The sequence below is a fragment of the Leptinotarsa decemlineata genome, unplaced genomic scaffold (genome assembly GCF_025532065.1).
Source record: "Leptinotarsa decemlineata unplaced genomic scaffold, Ldec_3_MD MMD2_tig00026307_RagTag_RagTag, whole genome shotgun sequence".
Taxonomy (NCBI): Eukaryota; Metazoa; Arthropoda; class Insecta; order Coleoptera; family Chrysomelidae; genus Leptinotarsa; species Leptinotarsa decemlineata.
The window spans coordinates 10,226,818-10,253,614 of record NW_027412681.1 but is presented as its reverse complement, the minus strand read 5'-3'; the positions used below and the strand labels follow the sequence as shown (position 1 = coordinate 10,253,614).

Below are 26,797 nucleotides of genomic sequence, written 5' to 3'. Positions count from 1 at the left end.
ACAAATGGTTATTAACTCCTCAGATATATATGCAACGTTCACAATGAACTTCCCCCCCCCCATTTAAAACGTTTCAAAATAGGTATTTTCAGTAAAAATTGAGAATTGAACTACCAGATAAACAAACTTGACTATCCAATAATTTATCCGTACGTATATTTCTTTTTTGTTCTGTTTTGTTCTGTGCGAAAGTAGCGATTCACATTGGATTTGAATCACTGGAGATCAAATCTATTTGGAAAAACATTTTCGGAAAGTTTATTCCACATAAACGCAGTTCTCCAAATGAATGATTTCTTAAACAGTGAAGTTCGAGGTGTACTGAGTTGAACCTCAAAACGATAAGCAGCAACAGTCCGTCGCGTATTTCTGATATGTGCCGCTCTTGATGGAATCAAATGTACCATCTGTGTTATATCCCATTCCAACCAATAAAGACCATTATTACTATTACTATTATTATTATTATTGGAAAATCCATGTATTTCCATAAATAATTTTCATTGATACTTTTTCAATTCAACCAAATACTCAAAGGTGGAAAAACAAAAAGTCTATGTTTTTTGGAATAATTCTCATTGTGTTAAAACTCCTTTCCTTTCCTGTTTATCCCTCCTGAAATTCAGCGATATCAAAACAAACCGAAAGTCTCACTTTCGCATTACCGCTGTAAACTTTCGAGGTCACTACCCGAATGTTCGAACTCAAATTCTGGCTTAAAACCGTCTAGACAGAACACATGAATCTGATGAGGTCCTCATCGACTAACATGTGCGATTTTCCGCTTTGTAATATCGTTTTATAACCTATTAAAATCGCACTTCGCGCAAAACGACCGAAATTAATATTTAATGAAACCTTTCCATTGGCCAGTCGCTCATTACGAGGGAGCTCTGAACATGAAGGTGTCATTAGTAAATTTTGGTGCAGATTGCAAAAGAGTATGTTGCTTTCGCCAAACTTTTTTCTTTCTCGTTAACGAAGTAAGTAACGGGGGAATACACATCAATTATTAATTTGATTTTGAAACTGGTTAGTATTTCAGTATATTCATTGTTAATCTACCATTTTCGGTTGTTATCTTCATCAAAAAGGCTCAATTAGGTGTTATATTTTTAATCATTCATGAGGATATCAATAGTCACCAAGAATATTTAGTTACTGACTTGCTCGAAAGTTTTCAATTCACTTCGTCTTTCGAAATCGCCAACGTGATTTAACAGTTTATAGCGGTTATACAATTTTATCGATACCATTATTTTTATAGTAGGATTTGTCTTCAGCCTCAAAGATAGGCCTCACTTTAGGCAAACTGTCACCCAGCTAGCAAGGCGGTGAGCTAATCAGAGTATATCAAATTGTCACGTAGCGTCCTCAAACTGTCACCCAGATCGCCAGCCAATTAGAGCGCAAGAATTCGGAACCCATCCTTTCGTAACTATGTCGTGAGTGTCATATCAAGTTTTGTCCAAATAGAAAATTTGCCGTTGTTCTTGTCTATTTTTAATTATTTGTTGTGTTTGTCACGCAATTCCACTATTCTTCTGCTTCCCCATAACTACTTGACGTTTATTATTTTAAATCTGAATTCTAGTTTCTGTATCCAATTCTGAAGAGTATTATAGTCACAGTAGCTTACGTTATGACCGGAAGTATTCGATTTCTTCCTTATGATTTCAGTTGTAGGAATCTCATTGCTTTTGTAACATTCGTATATTATTTTTTTCAATGATTTTATTAGATGGTAATCCTGTATCACATCGCGTATCACATCCTGAACGTAGCATTCGTCATAAGTACGTACTGGAATTGATTTGAAAATTTTGGAGACGGGTTTAGTAATGGATAAAAAAGGGCACCCATTGAAATTGTGAATGATGAAGGAGCAGCTGTGGGAGTATTGGGACATGTCCAACTTATGCCAAACACGCAATCTGTACGACAACTTTCTGAAGTTTCTGGTATTTATCAATCTAACGATTTCAAAATTTTACATAGACACAAGTTCCATCCGTACAAAATTAAATTGATTGATGAATTGAATGATGATGATTGGGATCGAAGGCAACAGTTTTGCGAAATTATGGCCAAGCCAATAACCAAAATTTCTTGTACAACGTTTGTTTTTCTAACGAATGCACTTTTTTACTTAATGGAGAGGTTAAGCGGCATAACTGTAGAATTTGAAGCGGTACAAATTCTCATGTTTTTCGAGAAGCTCACATTCAACATCCAGAAAAGCTAAACGTTTGGGTAGGAATTTTGAGAGACCACCTAATTGGACCTCTGTTTATTCCTGGTAATTCAACTGGCGAACGTTATCTTGAAATGCTGGAAAATGCGATTGATCCGTTAATAACTGAACAATTAGAAAACGATCCTCTACTACTTGAACAACAATTGCATTTCCAACACTACGCCGCACCACTTCGCCAATACCTCAATTTGCAATACCCCCGGTCATTGGATTGGAAAAAGAGGTCATATGGAGTGGCCTGCCCGATCTCCTGATCTAAACCCTCTGGCCTTCTTCTTGTGGGGACATCTCAAGTTCAAGAGTTTTGTGACTCACCCTGAAAATTTATACAAACTTCGCCAAGAATTGTGAATGAGTGTCGTCAAATAACTCCAATTATGCTGAACCATGTCAGAGACGGTTTTCAGTCAATGTATTATTGATGGAAGTCAATGGAACATTTGATTTAAACACGCAGATTTAATTTTTTTGACTGTAAGCATAATGATAAAACAATTAAATTTTTTCAAGAATGTGATTTTTTGGAAGTTGTTTAAGTTTGTAGAAATGTCTTAATAAAAATGGGCTTGTACATGGAAAATTAACCAAATTATTCAAGGTGGCTCATTCGAGTTGCAAAATTGAACTTTGGCGAAAACGGTTCATCAAATTTACGTTTTTTAAGCCTAAAATATACGCCCCAAAAAAATCATTCGACATGTTTCGGGAAATTTTTCCACTCACTATGGGATAAGAAATATACGGGGTGGCTCGTCTGAGATGGAACACCCTGTAAACAAGGAAACATTCTCTCTATGTTCATCGGTAACAGCCTCTTTGGAGCGTCCACTGCGAGCATCGTCCTTGTTGCTCATTTCACCTCGTTTAAAGTCATCGCTTCAACAGTATTTTTTCTTCGCCAAAAAGCGACGCATCATTAACACACGAAATTCCTTTCTATCCATTTTCTTCAAACTGAGAAAAGTTGCTTTACTCAAAATGTTTTATTTCACAAACTAATAGTCCGACATCTGTGAAATTTGTATACGTATCTTCTGAAGGTTAGGGTAAACTATCAATCATATAGATTCAATACTAGTAGCGCCATATGTGTGTTAACCTACGAACTTTCCAGCCCACCTAGTATATTGAGTTTAAAAGCGGGGAAAATGAAAAGTTAGTTGAAACTGTTAGTCCCGTTAGATATTTGGTTTAAACCTAAACTAGTGAAGTAGTAAATCATGATGTCGTCATGTGGAGGAAATGATAAGCATCCAATAAGGACCTAGAATGGGTGTCATGAAAAGAATTGGGAAAGGATGCAAAAAGTTACGGTGTTTTCAGAAGAAATGCACAAGTCATTCCCAAGCAGCGAAAAAAAAATCCACCACACCAAGATTTATCTGAATGATAATGATGATAATTTTGGCGGTCGTCAAGCGATTCTATGTGTTCAAAGATTTCATTGTTGATAATAATATCCGTTACTTTGTATCTATGAATTAATTCAATTTCCAAATGAACTAGTTGATAGAGTAACCGTAAATTTGAACCGATAAGTGACATTTTCGGGGGCAACAAAAATCGAGGATTCATCGTAACGAGGACCACATTACTGAGAATATCCAGCCTTTCCTTACCCTGCCACTCAAAATTGAGAAAGTTAAGATAGTTAGAAGGGCTGACTTCGTCAAAAACAAACGAGGAGGTAGAAGCGTGGGAACATATGCTCTGCAAACTTCCCGTTATCCTCATTTTGCATCTGAAGTTTTCAGAATACAGCCACGACCGTTGCACGAAGATTACCAAGGCTTTGGATTTTGAGTTCGACTTTGATTCGACATTGATATCGTCGGAAACAGTCTCAAACAGAGAAGCAATACAAGCTATTCGCCGTCGTTTACCATGAAGACAAAAATGCTAACATTGGACACTACCTAACCGATATCTTCCACTTCGGCTACAACTGCTGGATAAGGTCAAGACTGTGCAGAAAGTATTCGTACTGAAACTACAGATAACGCGAGTTCCTTATTTGCTTTTCTACAAGAAAAGCGATATGATTCAAATAACTCCCCTAAAAGGAATGGGGATGCTGCTTTTACGTAGATTTCAGCATCTGGAATCTTACGGAATTTCTCATTTTTGAATTTTTATCGAATTTTTTATTTGTTGGTTCATCCCGAATACTATCTGTTCTCTCCAATATAATGTAATCAATGTGGTAAGCAAAAAAAAAAAGAATTTCACAGAAATTGATGATTTTAGAAAAACATCGATCATTCATAAATACCTCATACAGGGTGTAACTAAATAAGTGTAAAACATTCAAAGAGGTGATTCCTCATCGAAAAAATGATAGGATCTTTCATATAAAGAAACTTCATTGAAGAATCCCTTGTTAAGATACAGCCCCTTGAAGGGGGTACATGAAATTTGTATAACAATTTTTTTCACAAGCACTAAAAAAGTTACAATATTGAAATTAAATTGACGTTTTGTATTACCAAAAAGACATATAGCCAGAAATTTATTTGGTTCACGCCATGGTTGTAAGGGGTGGAAAACGCAACCCCTAAAATTAATTTCTGATAGCCTGTTTGATTCTAAACAAAAAATGTCTCTTGAGTTTTTTGCCCAAAATAAACCAGTTCGCAGCAAAAAATTATTTTAGGAACAACTACAGAGATACATCGTCATAAATGCGAAAATACGAAAGTAATCTATCTAGTAGGTCGCTATTAGCGATAGTGACAATTAAATTGGTATGACGCTGTCAGTTTGTGAATTTACGAAATTAAATTAATACTAATTGTATGTTGTTGTTATGTTCTTAATTTGTTACTTCAATAATTCACTTGTTATTGAAATGGCATACACAAATGAGGAAATGGCTGATATGCATTACGTTTACGGTCTGTCGCAGGGGAATGTGTTAGAAGCTTCTAGAAGATATACTGAAATGTATCCTCAACGGCAGCATCTTTCACATAGAATATTTGCTCGACTTCATCAACGATTACGAGAATATGGTTCATTCGACAAAAGAACGCAGGATTGTGGTCGTCATCGGGAAGTATGAACACCACAGCTTGAGGAAGCAGTACTTAATTTGATTGAAGAACAACCAACTACCAGTACTAGAAAGATTGCTTTCCAGCTGAATGTTGATCATATGATGGTATTTTGAATTTTAAAGGAACAACTCTTATACCCTTACCATCTGCAACGAGTACAGGCACTGTTACCGCGAGACTTTCCGAACCGTCTTGAATTTTGTAATTGGATGCTGGAAATGATTAGAAGAAATTGTGACTTTTTGAAGACGATAGAATTCACAGACGGATGTAGTTTTTCTCGGAACAAGATTATGAATTTTCATAATTACCACATATGGGACGATGAAAACCCTCACGCTATTGTCGAAACTAACCATCAAGAACAGTTTTCTCCTCTTAACGTGTGGCTCGGAGTTATTGAGGAGGAAGTTTCTTTGGGCGTCAGAAGGAATATGTTTTTTATGCATGATGGGGCTCCCGCACATTTTAGTCAAGTAGCACGTCAGCATTTAAATGAAACAAATGTAAATCAGTGGATAGGTCGAAGAGGGCCACAGAGCTGGCCCGCTCGATCCCCGGATCTCAATCCTCTCGATTTCTCTATTTGGGGCCATTTACAGCATTTGGTTTATCGTACTCCTGTTCGCGATGTAGAGGATTTAAGAAACCGCATCATCGATACATGCTGGGTACTCAGAGAGACTCCAGGAATATTTGAGCGAATACGTGGTTTAAATGCGCCGACGTCTAGACGCATGCGTAATGTCTGAAGGTAGACATATTGAACATTTACTATGATTTCTACATGTTGTGTATTTTGTTATCAATAAATTAGTTTTGTTTATCACCATCAGAATAACAATAAATCCAGTTCGCATTTATGACGATGTATCTTAGTAGTTGTTCGTAAAATAATTTTTTGCTGCGAAATGGTTCATTTTGGGCAAAAAACCCAAGAAAAATTTTTTGTTTAGAATGAAACAGGCTATCGGAAATAAATCTTTAAATGGTTAACAAATAATAAAACAAAAAGTTACCTTGGAAATGAATTTAAGGGGTTACGTTTTCCACCCCTTACAACCATGGGGTAAACCAAATAAATTACTGGCTAAGTGTTTTTTGGCAGTACAAAACTTTTTCAGTGCTTGTGAAAAAAATTCTTATACAAATTTTATGTACCCCCTTTAAGGGGCTGTATCTTAACAAGGGATGCTCCAATGAAATTTCTTTATATGAAAGATCCTATCTTTTTTTCGATGAGGAATCACCTCCTTAAATGTTTTACACTTATTCAGTTATACCCTGTATATCATAACTTGTATGGATTTTTTCATTTTGTCATCCCCGCTCAAGCGATAACCTCCAAAAGTTCAATACGAGTTGAAGATTAACGATGTCTTAGCTTTCAACGTGCGATTCCCAATACGAATTAGAGATATTCAGTAAATACCCGTTGTCTCAGAGTAGAGATCGATCCCGCATTCACAATAGCGGTTGAATTAATGAGTCTTGCGTCTGATATATAATTCATCGGCAGGTAAATCCAGCTGTGTGTTCAAAAACTTATTCAAGTCAACCGATACTCCTATATTTATATAAATCAGGAAAGTTTTCCAGGAGTTCAGTGATGAATTTCGGTAAGAATGAATATTTTATGAGATTCGGCCGAGCACTCAAGTGTAATATGCTAATTTCGACTCCGATGCCTGGAGTAGCGGAGTTTCAGAATAAGTCGAAAGTAATAACAGATTGTCGGTTGACATTCGACAGACTGTGAAACAGATATATTGTAGGCGTCATGGAAAATAAAGTAGTTGTATTTTCAGAATAGATGACTGTTAGAGTTGTTTAGAATACAAATTCACACTAATAGTCCGGTAAAATTAGACAAAAAAATAAGATTATATAGCTATCAAATTGAAAATCAATAAGATTATTTAAAATATGATTGAAAATAAAATTTGAAAGCTTCCCATCTTTCTCCTTCATGAAAAATTTTTTATCCGAAGTCAAAGGTAAAAAGAATGAGTTTTTCGCAATTTTCAGCAAAACGGTAAGTTTTATCATGAAAATACTTCAGACACAAATTGTAGATCATAAAATTATCTACAAAAAATGTATGAATACTTTTTTCTTACGAGCCACCGTTATTGAGATTTAACCATTTATAAAGTTTTAAAAGTTGTAATCGTCATAATATGCATGGGCGACAAGCTGATTCATCGACGAAATACTGGGGAAAATAGACTGACTGATTCTAGAGCGATTCGACTTCATACGAATACGGCATTTTTTGGAAGTATTCAGAAACATATCCGGGTTTAATGAGTGTTTGTTTTTTAATATTCTTTGAAATCAGAAACCCTCTGAAGCGGACAAAATCATTATTATTTCAAAAACAATATGAATGACATCCATTTATAAAAAGCAGTTTCGCGTGGCTTCCTCAGAAAAAATTCTTTGTATATTGATTATTATAATAACACATTAGATATTCATATAAATACTATGGCACCAACGTTGAAATTGTTTTTGATGGATATAATAATGATGGCACTGAAGCGTACGAAAGAAATCGTAAATGTGTAAGATATATTTAATCGATTATTTATTTGAAGAAGATATGCCTTCAACGGAATTTTTTTTCAGAAAATTTGTTCATTATAATTCAAATAAAAAATATAACTCTCTACCCAGTGAATTTAGGCACTATTCCATTTTCTATTTCAAGAAGAAATTGAAAGTTTATTTCAAATCAACTTGAGATCTTCTTAAACTGAAGAAATATTTTTTTGGCTATTTTTTCCTACCCTATTCATGATATAATGTGATATTTTAAATCAGACAGACATGTTTACAAGAGGATTTTATGATACGCACTAGGTGCAATGTCTAAACCTATGGCTTCTATTACAACTCACTTCGTGCTAGAGAGTCATTTTACAAAGAAAAAATCCTGAATCAAATTTAAATAAATACCTACCATAAAAATAATATTGGTTGGTACACACAATCAAAATGGAAGGAAAATGAAAAAACTGCGATAGTAGAGCGAGAGAGAAAGAGAGAAAAAGAAGATCATTTGTTTCAATACTATGTATGTATGGTGATAACGATATGTTTTACACAGTAATTCAATGCATACATATATCAATAAACAATGTTTCTTAGCTTGACATGATTCACTTCAATGAGTTTTTTCAATTCTACAGAGAGTTTAACTGTTGACTTGATTTTTCGTTTATATACGTATATATTTTGTATATATATTTATTCAATTATTTTCATTCACTGTAATGTATTATAAAGCAATATCCTTCAGAGCTAATTTGTAATTTGTAATCACTTACTTACTTTTTTTTTACATACCATTTATTTTTTTTACTTCAAGTTAATAGGTTAAGTTGTAAAACAGCGTAAGCTGAACTTCGCCTTTCATCGGCAATTTTGTAAGTTGTATAGGATGAATGAAGACCATTTAATATTATTATTATTATCGAAAGCTGCTGGTTGCCTCATTTTGATTGGTTTCAAGTAGTTACTTTTTCGATAAGTAAACTTTGGAACCTCTGGCGGAAAATAAATGTATCGGAAAAAGGTTTTCCACGTTTGGCCAATATAAAAATAAAAGTCAACTAATATACTCCTGACCTATTCAACTTTGTTTAAAAAAATCTGTTTTTCCGTTAGTCAGCTGTCGCCCCCATACGAGCGACAACTCTCAGAAGTTGAGAAACTTGTGCGAGCTAAGGACTAACGAGGTTTTACCTTTTAACGTGTGATACGGATAAAGCTTATTCGAATTTCATGCAGTTGCTATCAGATTCCATAACAAACAGTACTACAATGAGTAAAATCAATATAAACTCGAAGAATTGTAAGCTGAAACCATGGATAACGCGCTCATTAGTGAAAAGTATCAGAAAAAGGGATAATATCGCTGAAAAAATGAAAAGACAACCTGAGAACTTACAGTTAAGTAGAGAATACCGAATCTATAGAAACACACTCACCGATCTCATAAGGTGTCAAAAAAATTTGTTCTATAAAGAAATGTTGGATAATGCTAAAGCTAACATAAAAAAAACGTGGAAAATAATAAAAAACTGTACAGAAGGTGGTATTTGGGCTAAAGAAAAAATTAACTTAAAAATCGGTAATGAGTATTCGGATAATGGGGTTGAAATAGCTAATGAATTCAATGATTTTTTCAGCGAAGTTGGGGAAACACTCGCAAATAAGATAGTGGATGATCCATCATTTGTAGAAACCCCAATTCCTGCCAATGAGTCTTCACTATTCCTTAAATCAATAACCAATGTTGAATTGTGTAATCATATAACTCTAATGAGAACAAATTCCTCCCCAGGGGAAGATAATATCACGGTGAAAATATTAATGACATAACTATCCCACTGCTTCATATATATATATATATATATATATATATATATATATATATATAACTCCTGCATGGAAAAGGGGATTTTCCCCAAGGCGCTGAAAGTGTCGGTGATTACGCCAGTATTAAAGGGGGGGGTGACAAAACAGACATAAACAATTTTCGACCAATATCTCTCACTTCTGTATTCTCGAAACTGTTTAAAAAATGTTTAGCGTATCGACTTTATGATTTCTTAAATAAATATAAAATAATAAATAAATTACAATTTGAATTTATAAAAGGTGTTGGTACGAACGATGCAGTAACTCAACTTATGGAAAACATTTGCAAAAATATTGATAGATCCAAAAAAGTTTTGACGGTATTGCTTGATTTAAAGAAAGCCTTTGACACCGTGAGCCACTATAAGCTACTGAACAAGTTATATAGTTATGGAATAAGAGACCCAGGACATGATCTCATGAAAAGTTATCTTTCCGATCGTATCCAATGTACTAGGGTGTACGGTGAGATGAGTGGATACAAAATTGTTGCAAAATTATGTTGCAAATAATTATGTCTGAGTTCATAGTCCTGTATTACGCGACACATAACACTTACAAACGTTGCACTAGAGACATATTTAAAATTACGGTATTACTGTTTGCTACACACGAGCTTGCTCTGTAGTAATTTGTATTATTGTTTTGTTATATTTCTTTGCTCAGATTGTAATATTACACACATCGTGGTGCGTTGTATTTACTGTACACAAAAAGCATATTTAAATATGTAAATTAAACTATATCACATATATCATTATTCCAAAATATCATAACGTACTATAATTTTGGTGCGCTATATTCTCTGTGCTCATATATTATATCTATGTATTTGAATGAAACAATAAATAAATTCTAAATTCTAAAATTCCTAACACTGTTGCAGAATCATCCCAGCTTAAACCAGATAAATTCTGGTCGAGAATGAAAACAAAACTTCAGTGAAATAAATAACTTTTATTGGCCAAACGGCAAAACCTTCTACTAAAGAATGAAAGAACATATGAGTAATTTCTTGAATGTGAAAATTTGGAAGAGAAAGATGTGAAACTTGATCTTTTGAAGTCTTTAGATGTTGATAGATATAGCAGTTCTGAATAAACAGCTGAAAACTAATCAAAAATGATTATTAAAATAATCATTAAAAAACATGTAACGATATAACTACCAATTTGCACATTAGAAAAGAGGTTCAGAAGAGAAGAAAAATTTAGGCTATTTCAAAAGTTTTGTCCCTTTTCACGAGTCTTTTTTGAACTGTAATATATCATTGAATACCTTTTTAATTTAATTGAAATGAGCGACATTTGAAACAGTTCATTTTTGCCACCGTAACACAATTCGATCAATTCAGTCACCATGAAAATTCGATACTCGGGACTCAATGAAGTCGACGAAGGCCGTTTCTGCCTGGTTCTGATTGAAGATGGTTCTTCCGGTGAGAACATTTTTGAAGTGCTTGAAAAGATGACAGTCATTTTGGGGAGGTTTGGGGAGTATGGTGAGTGAGGCGAAACTTCCACGTCCAGTTTGTTCGAATTTCGAACGGTCATTTGTGAAACGTGCGGACCAACGATCACGTAGAGCAGGATCGGATCTCTTCGGTTGACAATAGCTTGTTTTAGCGTCACAATACTATATTGTAACGGGCGTCAAAAGTTTGGTTTTCGGTGAAGAAAATATAATGATCGACGATAATGGAACGTTAGCCAGCCAGTGACGAATACTGTTAAGAAATGAGTTAGAAAACCTAGAAAGACACTCATTTCCAATTAAAAAGAATGGGGGAAAAACACCAACATTGTTGGTGAAAAATGACACATCGCCGCCATTTAACCCATATTTGAATCCCATTGAGTTGTTTCAACTTATATTGACTTCAGTGACACACTGAAAATATTCAGGTTCGTCCTCTATATGTTTTGTGGGTGCCATGGAAAAGAGGGGGAGAAAAAGAAAATTAGAGAAGGGAAAGGAACAAAAAAAGGGAGGCAGGGTTTGAGAGATGGATGGAAAAGTGATGGTGACAGATTGAAGAGAAAAGGAAGAGAGATATTGAAATGGGGGATGATTTGCATGCCAATCCTTCGCTTGTACAAATCTGCCGAATGCTTTTGAGTGGTGCTGTTTATTGCTGAACAATGAGTTTCTAAAAGTTCAGAAAGTACGTTGGAAACAGATAAAACGAACTTATTGGTAAGCAAAAGCAAATTGAATGAAAAATCAAATTAAAACAACTCAAGATCTCTGCACTAAATAAAAAGTCGGGAGTCAACTAGATCAAACTTTCTCATCAAAAAAGTGTAAAAAAACTTTCCACTCAAATACTTTCATCATACCACCATCTCAATGGCGGGAGATTAGCCGAAAATGTAGGGAGGAACGGCCTTTTAAGGACGAACGCAGTAACTTTTCGTATTAAAAAATAATCCAATATCATGGAATAAATCTCCAGAGTTTAAAATATGAAATATTGAACATGAGATCTCATTATGAAATTTGAATGTTCGAATGTTACAAAAATGTAAAATGGATTAAAAGAATGCATTGAAATAAGAACGACTATTTGAAAAAGCCAACAACTGAAAAAAAAAATTAGGTTAGGTATAGGAAATCCCAAAATGAAATGAAAGATAATCGAATTTTACTTTGTTCAGTCCAAAAAAATATCTTTGTCTTAAATTATACAAAAGTGACAATGATTTTTGAACATTGAGAAACGGTTTTATCGAAATCAATAGCCCCAAAGGGATGTTTTCTATACATTATGATGTTATATAGTTTCCAATTGTACCTATCATTATCTTAAAAAAAACAATTACTCGAGAACGGTTATAGGTATTGAGAACCTTATATGATATCATATTATTTTTTCTATTGAATAATATCGATTTTTTTCATTAATTCTTGATCGTTCTCCTGTCAAAATTCATTCCGAAAAACTAAGTTAGTTATGGTGAATGAAAGATTGTATACTCATTATACTGACTTGTGACTTGTAACTTATTTTTAAGTGACAATCTGTATAGTGATTTTAATTATTCTTTTGAATATGAAGAAACGATTGAACAAGTAATAATGAATAGAAAGGTTTCCCAATAATTCACAATGAAAATACAGTTGGAAAGCATTCATTCTCGAAACAAAAAACAAAAATACCACAAGAAATACAATCCAATATAGTGTACGAATTGAATTGTGGAAGCTGTCACAAATGATATGTTGGCCAAACCAGGTGGTATCTTAAAACACGAGTTTCAGAAAGACACTGTAAGGCACTGTAAGAAACTAAACATAAAAACCCCACAGCCCTCATTGAACATGAAATAAAACATCATCCAATTATTTTGGATGTTTAACCATATTCATCCAAGAGATTTCGGAGCGAAATGAAAATGCAATCGTTTTTTCTAGAAAAAATTGATCGTGTTACCCAACCAACCTTATTCCAGAACAATTCACAATGTTTTTTGCAGTGGTTTCTTACTTACTGTTTTAAATGAATGCTAATATTTGTTATTATCCTATCAAAGCTCATGTGAATGTCCTTCTCTCTCTATAACTCCATCTAAAAATGTGTTAGAAATTTGATTCGGCTACAAAAGTATAATCTAAAGGGTCTCGTTATCTCGTTACCGATTTGCTACTGGCAGGTCTCCAAATACAGGCTGATTCACGGTGGATGGCACATTAGACGTTTCTGGTGAACCAGACAACGGATCACTTTGAAAATTTAATGGAGGGCATATTCGGACATTCTCTAGCCAACTAAAATATTTTCGACAATGCGGTGTTGCCGCTTCTATTAGAAAGCAGTAGCAACTTTGATTTTTCAAATGGAACACTCTGTATATAATATTATTTTTGGAATCTCCAACAATTGCCCGACAACTTTTCTTGATATTTCCCTATACCTATCTGTTACCGTTTTCGAAATAAAAATTATTTTCAATTTTTTTCTTCGAAAATCATGACTTCTAAAAATGCCGATATCTTTTAGTTAAGAAGTACTATGATATCGAAATTTGGTTTGGAGTTAGGTGATACTTGGACACTTCCCACACGTCAGCCTAATCTCCGTTACTTCAATACAGGGTGGTAAAAAAATACAGTTTTTTCGTTTGCTTGAAAAAGTTGCTGAAATTTGATTATTTTAAACACCCTGTATATTATTGAAAATTCGGAAAGCTGCTGAAATTTGCTTTCTTTCTATGTATATCATACCTATACCTAACTAGTCAAGTTTCGGACTTATGAACATTTATTTGTGAAAATGTCCCTTCAGAATGGTATTTCCATTCGGTATTTGGTAAGCAGGCCATGATTACTATTTGACAGTAGCGTTGTGACATTCTCCTAATAATATCGACATTTTCGTCACTTCAGAAGTTGCAAATACCTTCAAAACGATGGAACAAAACTATTCAAACGAAGTTTTTATGAATTTGTTCATTATTTTTGGACAGTGTGACAAAATTATCAGCAGAACATGTAGAAAGTTCAATGAAATGTATCCGAATCTACCGCCAATGAACCTCAAGAAATTTATACGAATTGTCTGGTTCACCAGAAACGTCTAATGTGCCATCCACCGTGAATCAGCCTGTATATAAATCCGGTACTGAGTATTTTCCGAATTCAGTGAAGGAGATGATAATTGAAAGCATTTTCACATGAATACTTCATTTCACAGAAGTCTTAAAGTAGATTCCATATTTGCACAAAAATTATCATAATTACCGATTCCTCTAACGCAATCGATATAGGTTATTTCGTGGGTACATAATGTCAAGTGGAACGTAGGTAAATAACGAGATTAGATTAACACACAAATTAACAAAATACAGGGTCTTTCAGGACGAGCGTTCGTTAGGAATATATGGAGAACGATTCAAAATAAAAACTTGAAATTTTGTGGTGGTGGGTTTTACAAATGGCCTTCTCAACTAAAATATTTTCAACTTCCGATCTTTTTCCGTTATACCGGAAGTTGAGGGCAACTTCCTTATTTCAAATGGAACACCCTGTATTTCATTACATTTTTGAATTTGTCAGCACATTTTAGGCCCACTTTGTATAACAATGCCTCTATCCAAATTTGTCAGTTTTCTAGACATCAATTTTTTTCTGAAAAATTTGTTACTTACAGCACCACTCCGAAAAAATCATAACTCATAGACAGAAACAGCTGATAATGTGAAATTTCACAGAATCACACTTCAAGCATCAAGTTATGAACAGGTCCAACGAATTCTCGAAAATAATTTACAGGGTGGTCGACATTTCCACCTAAAACATAACATCGAGAAAACTGATGAAACACGATTTTTTCAAATAGAAACCGTACACTATTCTATCCTATATATCCGATTTTGGGATATATTTGAAATGTAAATCATTCGAAGCAATACCAAACCAAGAAAGCTTTGAAAACAAATGGACTCATATCAACTCTGTCGTTGGTAAAAGGTAACTCAACATGAAAATGGGATTGAAATAAAATACTATCAGAGAGATGAATTATATCCTTGTTTATAGATATCGAATACAGTAATTTTATTTTGTTTATATTTTTTAAGGTTAGATTTCACTTTAATTTTAGAATTTAACTCAATTTATTTAAATTCAAATAATATTGTGGTTCATTTCAACAGATGTTCAAAGACATTGCCGTTTTGTTCTAAACAAGAGTATAATCAAATTATTGAAAGCTCTCAGAACCCTTCGTTTCATGTTTTCTTTATCACTCACAGGATTCGCATAAACATGTTCTTTGATATATTCCCGGATGAAGAATACCAGTGGCGTCAGGTCTGGAGAGCGAGGAGGAAATTTAAAAGGCCCATTGTAGCAAAGCCACTGATCTTCGAACATCTCATTCAACAACCCAGCAACGTTATCAGTACTATGTACAGGGGCTCCATCCATCTGATACCATAACTTGAAACGGAATTGTTCAGAAACATGCCTTATGGATTCACCAACCACATTCCTAATTATATGCGAATATCTATCGCTATTCAACTTCTCTTCATAAAGATATAAACATAAAATTCTGTCTTCCTTTATAGCGAAAAAAACATTAAATTCCATAAATCCTGGAAGTTGCGCTGGCGAACGAGCTTCGGATTTCCTGCTGCCTAAAAATGACTATTATGGCGGTTATACACACCATTCTTGGCAAATTTGGCTTCATCTGTCCATATCATGTTCTTCATGAACTCTGGTCCCTCCTGTATCTTGATAAGTCGTGAGGTTTCAGATTTTGAACCTGGTGATATTTAAAGGGACGCCACTTATGTTTGTTTAAAATCCGGTTTATTGACGAACATGAAATTCTAAGTGACTTTTCTGCGTCTTTCAAAGAATTTTCTGGATAGGCTGTGAAGTAGGCCACAACTACAATTTCGATGTCCTCATTATTTACGAGTGTTTTTTTTTGTTGATGACAGACGAAAAAAAACCGAAATCACGGCAGTTTCTTAGAAGTCTTCTCAGAATATTTTTATTGGGTCTGTGTAGATTTGGAAATCTTTCTGCAAAAACACGACAAGTTCTGTCCATTATCTCATTGCATTCACCATAAATGATTATTAAATTCAGGAAATCTTCATTAGAATACCCCAAAGGAGACATTTTGCAAACAAATAGAAAACTACGAAATACACGTCAATTATATCGCATCAAATTTTGATATACTTGTTGTAACTTCATTTGTTTTCAAAGCTTTCTTGGTTTGGTATTGTTTCGAATGATTTATATTTCAAATATTTCCCAAAATCGGATATATCTTGCCAGGAGTGTTTTTCAGGTATTGGACATTCTTCATGAATTTGATATCTTTTTTTTTCGTAGTATCCAAAAATAATAGAATATTGTATGGCTTCCATGTTATGTTTTAGGTGGAAATATCGACCACCCTGTGAATTATTTTCGAAAGTTTGATGGACCTGTTCATGACTTGATGCTTAAGGTGTGATTCTGTGAAATTTCACTTTTTCAACTGTTACTGTCTGTGAGTTATGATTTTTTCGGAGTGGTGCTGTCAAATTTTTCAGAAAATAATTAATATCCCGAAAACTAACAAATTTGGGTATAGGCATTGTTATACAAAGTGGGCCTAAAATGTACTGTGAAATTCAAAAATGTAATAGAATACAGGGTGTTACATTTGAAATGAGGAAGTTGCCCTTAACTTTCGGTATAACGGAAAGAGGCCGAAAGATAAAAATACTTTAGTTGAAATGGCCATTTTGTAAAACTCACTATCACAAAATTTTAAGTTTCTATTTTGTATCGTTCTCCATATATTCCTAACGAACGCTCGTCGTGAATGACCCTATATAGTAAAATATACCAGAACAAAAATTATTTTTCCCTACGAAGTTTTAATAAGCATTATCTGAAAATGACTAGTTATTTTCAGTCATCCTCTGTAATTCTGAATATTTATAATCTGATCACTTTACTTTTGGCACAAGATGTAAAACATTCTGAGGAACGGGATAAATCAAATTGGGAATGATTTCCTCAGAATAATATTTTTTATTTTTCTAAGATTTGAATTATAATATCATTTCGATTGCTTGTAAAGAATTTTATGTGGATATTTGCTCCCATTATATGCAGGTGGTTTCTATTATGTTTCGTATATACAAAAAATATTTTAGATCATTCAGAAGTTTTTTTATAGATCGTCTCATCTTGACTCTGAACTACCTCCTGATACAACGAAAGAACATGAGGTCTGTTGAAAAAATAAGATGTATGTTCCAATTTCTTGGGATAAGTATATTCGACTAGCATTTCTTTATGTTGTATACACTCGTCTCGAACATCTGTATCTGTAGAGTAGGAAGGGTGAGTGTAGGCCTACAGCAGTTGGGTCACATGTGACCCATGGTACATCCTCCCAAAGAGTTGTCCTGTTTCCAGGAAGGTCGACAGGTCTCTGGAAGACATCTCCTTTATATCGGCAGGTGTAGGCCAAGACTCGCCAAACACATACTCTCTTATTCACGATAACTCTGGACATTCGCATAGGACATGCCTGACAGTTTCATCTTCCTGTTCACACATCCTGCATAGAGGTGTGTCCACTAGCCCCATATTGTGGAGGTGTTTCCTTAGTTAGCAGTGGCCAGTCAGAAATCCTGCTGTTAAGGGTAGATTTTTCCTAGTCATCGCCAGATATTTTTTCAGCGCCAGCTTCCCCGGGTCGCCCAGGGAGACTCTGGCAAGATTTCATCCTTTTATTTCATCCCATCTCTTAAGGGATTGAGCATGGGTGTGACGTTTGGCTAGTTCCACAATTTTCAAAATCATCAGGCCGTAGCTGCCACTGGATCCTGAAATTCTCAGCTTCCTTGGCTAAAGAGTCGGCAATGCGATTACTTTTACTCATGTCGTGCCCTTTAATCCACCTCAGGATAATGTTATTATCGTCTCGAACATATTGTTTACAGTTTCAGCTGTTTAGCATATTGGTGAGAGGCATAAAAGTTTGAAGTATTTTGCGTGTTCGGTAATTTTCTGCTACCAAAAAAAAGAATCGGAGAATTTGCATCAAATGTTGTGTACAAAAAGGGGTTCATTGATTTTGTTAAAAAAAAAACCGTCGCATGAGCATCACTCAGGAATTGTTGAATAACGTTAACATCGATCCACATTTGCCAAAAAAGGGTCATAACTGGTGAGGAATGATGAGTATATGATTATGACATCGAAATCAACGTCCAATCATCCCAATGGAAGAGAACAATAGATCCAAGACCAATAAAAGTACGCTAAATTCGATCAAATGTCAAGGTGTTGCTCGCTGTTTTCTTCGATTATCGTGGCGTAGTGCATCAGGAGTTTTTGCCACATGGTCGTACGGTCAATAATGAGAATTAAGCCGGAATTATATCATTGTGTCGTGGTGTGTCGTGACGCGCCACAAGTATATCGTATCCGTACATTTATTAAGTTTAGTTTTACTAAAGTGCAGTGTGTCGGGACGCGATCTGTCGTGACGACGATCGGTCGATTCCCGATCGGCGATGGTGGGGTTATGACGCGACAGAACACTCCACACTAGTATGTTTCTAATCTGACGCGTTAACTAGCTATAGAATAGTCGTTTGCATTTATTTGTACACAAGATGTCGAACGAACTCATATTGAACTTGTTAGAAAATACGGGTTTGCATTTTTTTAATATCATTTTCTACCATAGAATGTAATATCTCAAATTGATTTTTTTGAAATCCTGAAATATTGATGAAATCTTTTTTCATCACTAGTAAATGATATTCGCTTCGACTACTTCTCATATAATTTACTGGATGAACCCAATATTTCCTCTTCTCTTTTTAAGTAAACTTTACATTTGCAGACACGCAAGGTTTTTTTGAATATCACTATCCGAATCGGAGGAAAACATTGTAGATGCTCGCATGCGTTTACTCCAAAGGCCACCACTGAATTGACTCGAAATAACGTCAGAACGCGCCCCGACACGACAGAATAGTCTGCACACTCGACGTCATGTCTGAGAGCATCACAACACACCACGACAAAATAATATAATTCCGGCTTTATCTTGAAGTTATGCGTCGTTTCCGAAAATAAATACGAAAAAACCTCCGTACATCACGATAACGCATCTTCTCACTGGTCACAGACTCTGTATACATGCACATGGAATAGATGAAAGATTGACATCATCTACATCAGTGTCTACTCTTTATAATTTCTTTCCTATGATTATCAATTTTCAAACGTTTCAAACTCAATATACACATTGTCCTGCAGAAGTCTCTATTTTGAGAAGAAAGCTAGACAAATTGTATCAATAGTGTAAGTTTGTATTTCAAAAGTGCATTTGATTAAAAATTTCGTGACTCCCCCACTCCTACAGAGTTAAAAAAATGTTTAAAATATGTTTTTTCCGTTAACCAGCAATCGCACCCCTACGAACGACAAACCTCAGAAGTCGAAACTTGTGCGAGCTAAGGACTAACGAGGTCTTACCTTTCAACGTGTGATTCCTAACACTCCTCAACTTTTGAATGGGATCAGATATTGAGGTAGAATAAAATCAAAGGTATCATTTTTGGCACTTTTTGGTAAGAAAGGCAATAGTGCACTGCATTATCATTCAACACCTTCTTATAGTGGAAAATCCAATGAGCCGTTCCTAAGTTATGAGGATGCTGACTCCCTTGTAAAGCAGGGTGCTGCAAGCAGCTTCATCGGACCAGAACCTGTCATTGGCATCGCTTTGGGCTTTGCCAAACAAAGATTGAACACCTGGATGGTAACAAGATGTGTGGACTACCGGCAGAATCTTTCAGGATTGGCTCACTCCAAACCGTTTATTCACCCTTCGAAGCTTGATACCAAACAGTTGTTGGACTACGTAGGGGTGAATAACGATATCGAACAGACCTTCTCACAGGTCATTATCATTTGAATCATTATATGCAAAGACTCGGACTGTCGGAAGACAGTGTGTCGCCTCTGTTTGGAAAATCTGTTTAAAAAATCTGTTTTCCCGTTAACCAGCTGTCGCACCCCTAAGAACGACAACTCTCAGAAGTCGAAACTTGTGCGAGCTGAGGATTAACGAAGTCTTACCTTTTAACGTGTGATTCCTAACACGGGTTGGACGGTAGAAAGTGAAGATCGATCGTTCAGACTAGAGCTTGAACCACCGACCAACACGGCAGTCAATTCGAGTGAGTGAACAAAGCACCCACGCCAAACCGCTTGGCTAAATGATGAAACAGAAGAGCACATACTTTGTGCCTGCCCCGCTGGGGACCGAATCAGGATTTTAGAGTTCGGCAGAGCCGTACTCTTACCATCTAACCTGAAAGACCACTCACCATACAAACTATTCGGCTTCGTTGAGAAGCTGGGTTTATTTGGTCGAGTGTGAATAGGTGTGAGCCACAATAAACCCTTGCAGGTTGCAGTGGAAGGTCGAATAGACCCACTCACTTTGGACCTAACCTAATCTATCCTGAGTGGTTAGCAGTTTTATGATTGTTTCAAGGATCTGCAAACTAACGATAGTGGTTAGTGGTAAGTGGTTCGATGACAATTATCCCACACCGTGAGTAGGCAATTATAGCTCCTCAGAATGACCCGCTAGATGACCTGAAATGACGCATCTATATTTTTTTTGTGAGAATTCATGAAATCTAAAGTATATGTTAGTACACAACCGTAGTCTATTGCAGAACTCATCGTTAGAATAAGAGGTGCTCCCAACGAAATTACTCTAGAAACATTCTATAATGTAAGAAATGAAATTGTAAACAAACTTCATTATTGTCAGAAAGTGAATGGTGAACGTTTTGAACATTTATTGGAATTAACTGCAGTTTTTGATACATTTTTTTTCAAATTATGATATTTAGCGTTTGTTCGAAGATTCTTGAAACGAATAGAAAACTGCAAATTACTCTATCTATCAATAGAGGTATCACAAGACCTCCACATTCTAACAGATAAAAAAAAAAGTTGATAGATTCCTCTCGACGATGAATGATGCAATACCCCCGACCTTATTATCTCATCCTGTTCGAAAATTTGAAAGGAGGGGGGGGGAATATTTACGTCCGCAATGTATATATAATTGGTAATATTAAATTGACGTTATTATGGCATTCATTGCCAATTAGGACCCGATAACATGATTGTTTACATTTTGGAAAAAACAGCGAGAGGCAACATTTTAAAAAAGCCTCACCTTGTTCCATGCTAAGGTCAAACACCTCGAATAAGTAACCAAGATTTCACAACAAAATATATATCTTAACACTTTTATTCAACAGTTATCACATTCATGATAATCAATTCACAAGTGATTCATTATGTATGAGTTATGTCCCAGAATATTTGAAAGAGGTGACTTACATCAGGAGTATGAATTCAAAATTAAGTTTACCGCAAATCGATAAGAGGTCTGTAAACAATGTTTTGTGTAGTAGAATACACACGTTGATGACTTCGTGGTACTGATGAATTTATGCAAAAAAGCGAGAAAAAAAAATAACAAGGAGTCAGTACACTGTGCAACTTGAAGTACTGATTCATTTTCAGCTTTTAGATGTTATGGGTGACCCAAACCTACGTTATCCCTTCAAATTTCGATATTTCATATGAACAACAATAAATTTTTGAGTTTACCAATTGATCTTTCAATTTTTAAGGTTAATCAGTTTTCTTCATAAGTTTCATCTCAATATCATTGTCGAGAATGAAGTTTCATATTTTTGTAGTTCACTGAAAATTCATTGGGGCCATGCTGCCATTTGTCAAATTTCGTGAAATCGGATATAAAACCCATCAATTTTCAAAATAGCAATGAAAAGTAATACTACATAGAAAGTATTCTCAGTAATAAGTACCATCTATTGCTATATAGTGCATTTCTTTAATGTCTCCCCCTTTTATTATTTTATACTTTATTTTCAAGTGAAATTGACAGATGAAACTTTCAAGATGGAGACTGAGCACCATCTGGGGAAAAAATCAAATGGAAAGGGGGTCCTTGTGACACATCATTTTGAAGCTCCTGACGAATACTTCACAACCCTAGAATATGAAGTCAATATCTTCACCTACTACAAAATGGCGGAACATTTAATAATTACCTGAATACATTGACATTTAACTACATAATATGAGGTAATAAGCTTGAGGTCAATTCAGAAGATGCTCGAAATGGTTGCCTTGAATTTTTTGACATATGAACAGCCTATCTGATATTTCACGTTTCGAAAACAGTCACGTAAATATCTAAATATCTCTACAAATATTTATTATTCTCTGCCGAATATCCAATATTGAAGCAGGTTCAGTTTCGTATACCTTTTGCTTCAAATAGCCCCATAAAAAAAGTCCAAAGGTGTCAAATCTGGCGAGCGGGCTGGCCATTCTGTAGGACCTTGACGGCCAATACAACGACCGGGATAAGTAGTATCCAAATAGTTTCTTACTTGTCTAGAGTAATGGGGTGGTGCTCTATCTTGTTGGAATACAATATCCATATCAAATTCATTAGGATTTGCTTCAACGATTTCAATGATGAGGGTCAACAGTAGTTTCCAACATATTCAAATACAGTTCCCCTGTTAAATTTTTATCAATAAATAGAGTTTCTACAATGTGGTTTCCCAATATTCCTGTCCAAACGTTAATATTTCTGGGTATTGGGAAAACCGAAAACTAAATGAGAATATTCTAACTGAACAATGATGTTCATTGCCGTATTGACATTTTTTGTCGTTTTTATAAACAAAAAATAACTCAATAAACCCTATCGGGTTGATGGAATTGCCATATGGCAGATAAAAAGGAACATTGCTAGAAATTTCGATATTAATGTGTTTGTCTTCATGAAATTATTGAATGTTTCGCCATTTTGTAGTAGGTGGAGATATTGACTTCAGTTTCTAGGGTTGTGAAGTATTCGTCAGGAGCTTCAAAATGATGTGTCACAAGACCCCCTCCCTTTTCTTTTAATTTTTTTCCCAGATGGCGCCTAGTCGCCATCTTGAAAGTTTCATCTATCAATTTCACTTCAAAATAAAGTATTCATGCAATAATTTCATCATCCCAAATTTCAATTTTGAGTTGACCTGTTCAAAAAATAAAAGAGGGGACATTAAAGAAATGCACTGTTTAATACTTATCAGCAAGGACCTACTATCGACAGCTTGTAACTTTTCAGTTACATTCTATAGGCACATCAGCATACCGTTCCCTTTGAATTTCATTCTTCGAATTCATAAGCAACGCCATGAGGATACAAATATCAGAAAAATCACAGGCTACCGATGACAGGGCTGTACTAAAAAATATTCAAACAGTTCAATATGGACATATAATATATTGTGAAAGGGCTGTCGTCTTTGAATGTGTTCATCTTTTTATTGACTTCTCATAACCCCTATACCTAACTATGATGAGTATTTTGTGGAATATAAAGTGGATAACAATGTTTCCTATAATTTTCAAATCAATTTGTGGAAAATTAAAAATTGTTGAAGCTCTAATTTTACTCGTCTTGATAAATTGTACATAATGACACTTTTATAATATATTTGAAAAAAATATAATATATGTATGTTGGGTACTTTTTGTTGATCAAAATATGGTCTATCAACCAGCAAATTGTATTTGTTCTCTATTTGGTTTTAAATTCCGTAAATTTTTGGAGATAAACAAAGACATTTGATAATAACTAAGAATATCTCTGCTACGATTGAAAATTAAAATATATATAGAATAATTTTGTTATACAGTTAATTGGAAATATACAAGACAAAAATATAAAAGGAAATTCACGAATCTATTTTATTGATATCAAATTATGTTTAAGAAATAATTTTATATCAAATAAAATCCAGCCGAAGTCTAGTACTTCATTACTATATGTTTATTGGTCGTAGTACCCATGTCATTCAAATTAAAGAAACCACTGTGTCATATATTGATCGACTACAAACCAGCATCCACTGTGCGGAAGTGCAGTTTTATGGTAGGATATTTTGTGCGATTCAGTATAGTATTAGTGAAAATCTTTAACATTCAAGGTATGACAACTTTATGTTGTTGTTATATAACTGGGACCTGTGTAATCAATATTCTACGTCTTAATAAGCTCTATTCCACAGGCTTGTGTAGTCATCTTATTTGGAATTTCATTACTCTATTTTCCCCAGGCTCATTCAGCCATATTATCTCTGATCCCCAATACACTAGGTCTTAGTTTGCTATTTTCCCCCATGCTTAAATTTCAGTGACCTATTTTCCCCAGGCTCATCTAGCAATATCATCTGTATTCCCAACGCACTAGGCCTTCCCCATGCTTGGGTAGCCAGCTTATTTGAAATTTCAGTGACCTATTTTGCCCAGGCTTATCTAGCGATATTATTTGTAATCCCCAATACACTAGGTCTTATTGTCTTATTTTTCCCGTGCTTGGGTACCCAGCTTATTTGACAATTCAGTGACCTATTTTCCCCAGATTCATCTAGCCATGTTATAAGTGATCCCCAATACACTAGGTCTTGTTCTCCTATTTTCCCCATGCTTGGGTAGCCAGCTTTTTTTGACACTTTAGTGACCTATTTTCCCCAGGCTCATCAAGGCATATTATCTGTGATCCCCAATCTCAGGTCTCAGTATCCTATTTTTTCCATGCTTGGGTATCCAGCTCATTTGAGATCTGTGTTATTCCATACCGTAGATCATTGAGACCCACTCGCCCCAGGTTTATGTTTTCATCTGATTTGGGAATTATGTGGTCTAATACCCCAGGTCTTACTAACCCATTCTCCCCAGGCTTGTGTAGTCATTTTATTCATTATCTGTGTGATTCAATACCCCAGATTTAGATGACCTAATCGCCACAACCTTGTGTAGCCTTCTTGTCTGAAACCTGATGATCCAGTCTAAGTGACGTCCTCTACCAGAATCTAAATGGCTAATTCAACCTGGATATGAGAGAATTCACTACTTTAGTGATTGAACTATCGAACCATCATGAGAATGGATAAGGATAGAAAATATGTCGAATCTCGTATTGGTTTGATTTAGTCCATTTTTTTATATTCAGTTTGGCGTTTATATTTTGTCTGGATAAATTAGCTCTTCATGTGAAGTGAAAATGTTGCCTAATTTTACTGAGGATGTGTATCATTTAATTCGATTCATTTTGGGAAAAAATTCGTCAATCGCTCGCCTATATTGCAATTGAAGATCAATATTCAAATGTTTCTTGATGGGTACAAAAACCGAAATCTACAATTCGAAGAGAAACTGAACTATAGAAGGTTAACAAGTAGGTTTGGGTAACTCGTTAAATTTCACTTTCTTTCTTTTTCTGGGACACCCTGTGAAAAATAATAAAAAAACTTACCGTCTTCGCGTGCAACTTTGACTTCTTCATGCTGGCTGCGCGTGATTTCACTAGACAATACCGTTTCTACCATTGTTTCAGAGACCACCTTGAAGTTGTGGCTCTGAAAAAGAAAAGAAACAATTACTTAGAACCGTACTACTTCTTGTAACATTAGTATAACTGATTGAAGAGAATAAGATCCGGACTGATAGGCCGTGGTCGAATGGAACTTGAAGTACAAAACGTTTCGTCTGCTACTGCGGTGGACATGATCAGTGGTAGATGCGTTGACTACTAGAACGAAAGATTATAACTCTAAGTCCCAGCATCGACTGACTGATGAGCTACGTGTTCACAGGTATTCATCATTTCAGAGGACGGTGGAATTGATGATGTGGATGGAGGTAAGGCTCATAGCGGGGATGGTGATAATGACGATTTTGGAGTGCCTATGCAAATGCTCACTTCTGGATAGTCCGCACTTTTGCTATCACTAGATTGTTCTGATTGGTTCACGTTGTAGACAGGTATGTTAAGGGTAAGATGTCGGCCGTAGTTGTATTCTAGTGCATTTCTGGCCTTCTTGAGTACTGCATGTCCTTCGACCACCCTGTAGGTGTGTGGTTCTAGCAGATCTCGAAAGACTTGCTTGGATTGAAACTACCCGGTGGTCTAGAATCCACCGGCTCTAGTCGTAGTGTGGAAGCCAGTACGGGAGAGCGCTTGTCCGAGCGGATCCACGCCCAGCCGGGTACCACGAGCCACGAGACTTCTCAGCTCGGATTGCTCTCGACACTGGGGGTGACGGCGCGGTATCCATGCGAATACGCAATGCTCATTAATCCGCACTATCGCTGGGTCGTTCTGAGTGACCAGCACTGTTACTAGATTATTTTGATTAGTCCACGTTGTTAACAGGTTCTAATCCGTTTCTGGCCTTCTTGAGTTCTGGATACTATGTTCCACTGACCCGTGGAAATTCTTCTTCACCGTTGAAATTGTTGGAGTACTTATAGATCCCAATCTATGACGTGTGGAATCAGAAAATAAAAGCATTTTCTTCGTAGTCAGTTACGTGGTATGTTTCTACTGGGGCATGTTCTGCAATAGCGGATTTCTCCGGTTGTATGAGGCGACAGCTACGCTTGTGCTCTT

General features: G+C 35.4%; 1 protein-coding gene across 4 annotated transcripts in view; it reads right to left on the bottom strand.

Annotated features, from left to right (window-relative positions):
- The window catches only part of Trpm (Transient receptor potential cation channel, subfamily M), a 431,781-nt gene that overhangs the window by 359,459 nt on the left and 45,525 nt on the right, over positions 1–26,797 (bottom strand). For all 4 annotated transcript variants that reach the window (XM_074180914.1, XM_074180920.1, XM_074180918.1 and 1 more), the window contains exon 2: positions 25,661–25,763. In XM_074180914.1, coding sequence (XP_074037015.1) covers positions 25,661–25,690 — 30 coding nt within the window. In that variant the 5' untranslated portion in view covers positions 25,691–25,763. The remainder of the gene's footprint in view (positions 1–25,660; positions 25,764–26,797) is intronic.